Source organism: Hippocampus zosterae, chromosome 1 (assembly GCF_025434085.1).
Source record: "Hippocampus zosterae strain Florida chromosome 1, ASM2543408v3, whole genome shotgun sequence".
Lineage (NCBI taxonomy): Eukaryota > Metazoa > Chordata > Actinopteri > Syngnathiformes > Syngnathidae > Hippocampus > Hippocampus zosterae.
The window spans coordinates 14717433-14723650 of record NC_067451.1 but is presented as its reverse complement, the minus strand read 5'-3'; the positions used below and the strand labels follow the sequence as shown (position 1 = coordinate 14723650).

At 51.8% G+C, this 6218-nt stretch overlaps 1 protein-coding gene across 1 annotated transcript; it reads right to left on the bottom strand.

Annotated features, from left to right (window-relative positions):
* Positions 1 to 3163: 3163 nt before the first annotated feature.
* On the bottom strand, positions 3164 to 6048 carry LOC127604530 (CXXC-type zinc finger protein 5-like). Its single transcript, XM_052071655.1, has 2 exons — positions 5679 to 6048; positions 3164 to 4857 (listed from the first exon to the last, which is right to left on the bottom strand). The coding sequence occupies exon 2, from the start codon at positions 4657 to 4659 to the stop codon at positions 3754 to 3756; it is 906 nt and encodes a 301-aa protein (XP_051927615.1). The 5' UTR covers positions 4660 to 4857; positions 5679 to 6048; the 3' UTR covers positions 3164 to 3753.
* Between the last annotated feature and the right edge of the window lie 170 nt (positions 6049 to 6218).

Genomic DNA, 6218 nt, shown 5'->3' with positions numbered 1-6218 from the left:
ATGACCAAAGGCCGGATTCAAATCCAAATTCTCAGAACTGGGCCACCTCCAGAGACACAAATACTGTATTGGTGCAGTGCTCAATCAATTAAAAATGAGTAATATAAACCGCCTGCGTCCCTCACTCACTCCGCACACCACCGCTATCCTTGTTCACAGTCTCGTCACTTCCCGTATTGACTACTGCAACTCACTCCTCTTCGGTGTCCATCAGAAATTCTTCCATAAACTTCAACTTGTTCAGAATTCAGCAGCCCGGATCATCACGAGAACCCCCTCCTTCCATCATATCACCCCCATCCTCCGACAGCTCCACTGGCTACCTGTAAAACTTAGAATCAACTTCAAATTACTTCTCAATACATTCAAAGCCATCCACAACCTTGCGCCCCCCTATCTGTCAGATCTTCTTCAAATCTCCATTCCCTCTCGCTCACTCAGGTCCTCATCCTCCCTCCACCTTTTTCTACCCTCTGCCCGTCTCAGTACAATGGGGTGCAGAGCCTTCAGTCGCTCTGCCCCCAAACTCTGGAACTCACTTCCTCCCAACATTCGTAATATTGACTCTCTTTCCTTATTCAAAACCCACCTATTCAGACTTGCCTACCCGCCTTAAATCTTTCTTTCTTTCTTTATTATTTTATCTGTGTTTTACCATTGGTCTTGGCTGTACAGTGTCCTTGAGTGTTGTGAAAGGCGCTTACAAATGTCATGTATTATTATTATTATTATTAAAAAGTCACTTTTCCTGATGTTCCCCATAAATATTCATAACGCTGACAACCATAATAATAAACATTGTTTAAATGAATCGCTCTTTGACAGTGTTAATCAAAGCCAGCATTCTCTTTGAAAAGGGAGACTTATTGATTATGTGACCCGCGAGACTGATTAGGTATTTATGGTTAAAGCGCAGCAGTGACACAGAGTATTTTATTCTTGTAAAACCACTTTTTTGGAAAGAGCATTTGTAATGTATTTTTATTTAGGTGTCCCTAATATTGCGGCTGCTCAGTGTAACATTTGACAAGGACAAAATCAATCTATTACTGAATAACGATTTACGGGTGGGTGAAGCTGTTTTTAGATGTTGGCCTCATCTAAATCCATCTTTAATAGCTTAAAAGGTCAAAGGTAAAGAGTCCCCTTTGGCCCCAGTGTCACCAAAATACAACCAGAGGGCAGATGAGGCTGAACTTTTCAAGGAAGTAGAGACATCTGTGTGTGTGTGTTACCGCAGTGGGCTCTCCCCATGAGAGTGAGGCCTCACGGCTCTGAGGTTTGGAGTTTGAATCTCTGCTCTCGCCTGTTTGCATGATCAAGCTGTGCTTGCACGGATTTACTTCCACCCAAAACCATGAAAGACTGAAAATCACCCTGATGTGAGTGTCAATGTTTGTTTGTCTATATGCGTCTTGTCATTGACTGGCGACTAGTCCAGGGTGTACCGCACCCGCGCACTCACAATCAGTTGGAACAGGCCCCAGCACACGCGCGCAAGTATGGACGGGCACAATAGAAAATTGATAGAGTGCCGTGGTTTTAAAAGATCCTACGTTGTGTCCGACATTTTGCCACACAATGAGACGCAGAGGCCAGGACTGGAAAAGTCTGGCTCGCGAGTGGGGGTCCGCCCCGCCTCCAGCGCAGGTTGCAGCGTGCAGGCTGGCAAAGTATTGCACTGCAGTGCGAGAAGAGTTGCTGCCAACATATGCAGGCGCCACGGGGTTGCTTGATTGCACTCACCCAGCGGCACCGACCGACGCGACCGTCATTCATTCCACCCGGCACGCACTCACGCGCCTCACTGTCTCAATGCATTTCTATCACCTTCGTCACTCTACTCTCCGGAACTCACACTCATCTCTTCTCTTTCTTTGTTTGGCCCACGTTATCTCCATCCCCTGCTGTCCATCTCCCCGCGTGTCAATCTTTCTCTTTTTTCCCCTCCTGTGGCCTGCTTTTCATCCCTCCCAGTTTCACCCTCTCCAATACCCCGGCCCCCACCCCCACCTCCCTCTCTGCCCTTCACCAAGTCTCTTTCAAGCCCCCCTACGCAACCCCGTTCACCCTCCACCTTCTCTCCCTCTCCCTGGATCCGCTTTCGACCCCCCACCCCTCCTCTTCCCCCTCCTCCACCCACCCCCTCCCCGTCCCCTGTTCAATCCCTTTTCCTCCCCCTTTCTTTCCTGCCATCTTGCAGGCCAGTGGAGCCAGACTGCAGGCGTTCAGGGAGTCACTGGACCTGCTGGGCAGCGGGTGACACAGATTTCCGGTGTGTGTGTGTGTGTGTGTGTGTGTGTGTGTGCGTGTGTGTGTGTGTGTGTGTGTGCGTGCGTGCGTGAAGAAAAAAAGGGCGGGGGGATTAGGTTCCAAATCACTAGAAAGGGACCGACGAGGGGTGGGGGGCTGCAGCTCCAAGAATGTTGCTGTCGTGCGAGAGCCACAGAAAGATGAGTGTGAGGACTTGGAAGCTTGTGTGTTTGTCATTCAGAGCGAGTGTTGTAATTGCATGATGTTGGAGCTCGCTGCTGTTCTCCATGAGTTGGCAGTGTCCTGCATTGGCTGGCGTGCTGCGCCTCTCTCTCTCTCTTTCGCCTGACAAACACACACACACACACACTCACACACAACCCCCCACCCCCACAGATGCACGCACACACACACGGTCCCTCTGCGATCCCCCTGACTGAAGGCGCACAGGAAGTGCAGCCGTGGCCCAATTATAGCGTGACACCTCAGGCCGACCGTTGCCATGGTTACGTCTTCCCTGAGGTCCCCTGGAGTGTGGCGCTGAGGAAGAAGGTCTTATCACATCAGCCATCGTTACGGCAACAAGCGAAAAACCCACACGGCCCAGCTCGCTCCGAGATCTTTCTTATGTGGAGTTGTGAATAAAAAACACATTGCGTCACAGTGTGTGCGTGGTTGTGAATGGAGATTGTTTGTGATGTGTGTCAGCTTAGGTGTGCTCGTCAAGCAGCGTGGAGGTGTGAGTGTGTGTGTCTGTGGGGTGGTGATAAGGCTCTCTGCCACGCCATTAGGTGACTCATAATCCACACACACACACACACACATGCGTGCACATGTATCAGCGGAAGCACGGTGGCCAATGAACACATACCCCCAATTAAATATGAGTACAAGCGTGTAGACAACCGCGCATGGCCAATTTCTTTTATTTCAAAAGGGCAAACAGATCTATACAGTACAAGTTGCACATGAAATAATTTAGACGACTCGCTTTACTGATGATGCGGTAACAACAGAATTGAGAGTCCCTGTTGGAAACAAAACATTTGGCTCTTTTTTTTCCTTCGTCATTCTTTTTAAACGGCTGCAACACAATACATCCAAACTGGGAAGGGATGTAAAAAAGACATAATGTTTTTCCCCCCCCCGATATTTACAGTCTATTTACAGCTTTTTTTTTGTCATCGGCGATACAGTGACACATTGGTGTCTTTTCACTCTCTCTCTATCACTCTCTCTCTCTCTCTCTCTCTCCTCTCCTCTCCAAGTCACTGATTGTCAAAAGAAAGGATGGGAACGAGTGAGAACATTCTTGAAGAGGTGCAGCTCTGCACTAAACATCATGTCCACGTCTTTGAACCACCATGGTGTCCAGTGTGTGTCTACTGTTTGTGTGTGTGTGCGTGTGTGTGTGTGTGTGTGTGTGCGTATGCTTGTTTTGCACTTCAGCTCCTCAACAATCATCCAAGCAGGATCCTGTGACAAATGCAACAAACGTTACTATCCATCCAAGGCTCCGCTGCTTCTCTCCTGCGCCAGGCCCAAAGAAAAGTCGGAACCTCTGAGGTCAAATGCGGACACTCTGCCCTCAAACCCAGGACCTCCCGGCTTCCTCTTCAGCTCCTCGCACTTCCTGTATTTACAGATCTGGTGTCCCCTCTTACGATTGCGGCAGCTGCTGCACTGTTCGCAGTTCGTCTGACGCCGACACGGGACGCACTCTCCGCACCGCTTCCTCTTCCTCCTGCTGCCGCCGCCGCCGCCGCCGCCGCCGCCCAGAGAGCCGGGAGAGTGACCCTCGGCCACCAGGCCCTCAATGCCCTCGGCCCCCATTGCCGTGCTCCTCCAGTGGCCTCCCCCCATCTGGAACCCAGCGAGAGGCAAGAGAGTGGGGCTGAAAGGGAACCAGGCACCCAGGTAGGGCTGGATGTCTGTCCGGCATCCGGGAGAGTCCTCTTCCTCCTCATCAGGCCCGGATCCTCCTCCCTCGCCATCCCCCTTGCCTCCCTTCACCTCCGCCGCGTCCCTTTTAGCCGGCTGGCTGCTCTGCGCACCCGAGCTGGCCTGCTCCGTGGCGGTGGGGGTCAGTGCCAGCAGCCCGGCGCGCATCAGCAGCTCTGCGGCATGGGCCAGGTGTAGCCCGCTGGGCGACTCCCACATGTCGGGCCAGGAGGGGGCCCGGCGAGGTTTAGTGGGGCCGGGTGGGGTTGCCTGCTGCTGGGCCGGGGAGGGTTGGATCAGGCCTTTGACGTCCATGCCTTGGGAAGGGCTGGCGATGTAATGGGACAGGCCGTAAGGGTGGCTGGAGCGCTTGAGGCTGGGTCTCAGAGGCTCGTTGGGGATTTTAGCACTGCTGTTGGCTTGATCTGGCGAGGAAGGGCCAGCAATGTCTACCGCTGTGGACATAGCCGTGAATGTGGGCGTCGGTTTGTGTCCTTGTGTGTGCGCCGGAGGGGGTGGGGGGGGTGAGGAGAGGGGAGGTGAGGTGAGGGAGAGAGGGATAGACGCCGGCGCGCAGAGTTGACAACTGTCCTGTTCCTTCAGCCAAAATGGCAAGCCTTGGCCTGTGTCCTTATTCCCATTCTCTGCAGCAGCCGTGGAGTCCTGGGGAGCAACACATGAACAGAGCGAAGGGAGGAGGGTTAAGAATAGAAATGTCGGGGGAGAGGGGAAAAAAAAAGCAGAGTAAACACAGCAGGCTAACATAGCTCAAGCGGTGCTTAGAATGTGACAAATGCATAACAATAACGTCATCATCATAATAATGTCAATTGTTTGAAAATAAAGCTTCCTAAAAGAAGCTAACCGGCTCCTGTGAGCACGAGCGCATGTGCAGCTGATTTCCGCATACAGGAGGTTAGTATCCCTTTAAGAATTTCACGGTATATCAATGCAATCAATAACAGAGCGACAACAATATGCAAAGATATGCGCATATGCGCAGGTCAAATGTGGAGCGCGCTTTTCAAATACATTTTGACGACTGCTCTTATGTGTGCCAGCCATGCTTATGTGGCTTTCCGGGGTAACACTACACACAGAAGCGTCCAAAAACAAGGCTGTCTTTTGTCTGCTGTCGACGACGAGCAGCGGCGAGGTGCGCAACGATGCGGTGGCAGTGGATAGAGAGGGAAAAAAAACAAGCAGGCTATATTCCGTGGACACGTTTATGGACAAATTCGGTGTTAATCAAGCGATGGATACACGTAGCAGTCACCCGAGAGCCCGGAGGAGTGTTTTTCGCGTGGATTGGCGAGGCTTGTCGGTGTTTTCGGGCCGAGTTGAGGTTACCTAAAACGACGACGTTCGGCCGACGCCACGGCGCGCTGACCACAGTCCGAGTGGTCGCTGCGACACGCACGGAAGGCGACAGCACAAAGCAGCGGCAACCAACCAGGAAGTAGCGTGGAAACGTCTCGTCTTACCTTCTAAAACGCTCGTTCGAAAGCCGCTGTCAAAATAAAAAAGCTTCGATGAAGTCATGAACTAATGGCGTTGGTGCTGGTCGTAGCGTACACAGACGGCCGAGCTGCCGATTCCTCCTCCACCTCTCCGTCCCGGAGGGTCTGCAAACACTCGGCACGGAATTTGGGGGCGTCGCTCAAAATGCGAAGTGGACTCGACGGCGGCGGTCCGACACCGCCGTGGCGTGGTGGTCGTCGTGGTCACGACGAGCCACGGAAATGCACGCAAACGTTTCAACATGCGGATGGAAGTCGGCACTTTAACACACAGACGTGAAGAAAAGCAGGCATGAAACACCCCCACCGGCCCGTCTGTTGTCACCCGGGTTGTTACTTATTATGTGACAGCTATTTTTAAAAAATAAAATGTTTTGCAGGTTACCATTTCAACAAATAACCCCAACAAATGTTCACACAAAGTTTGCATCACTTTGCATTTAGTTAAGTACCCTATCATGTTAAGCTCGGACACCGCCCCCTCCCTTTCATGGTATTTATTTA

Bases quoted from the DNA above. Each gene is read 5' to 3' on its own strand.
- LOC127604530 (XM_052071655.1), bottom strand. From the start codon at position 4,659: ATGTCCACAGCGGTAGACATTGCTGGCCCTTCCTCGCCAGATCAAGCC.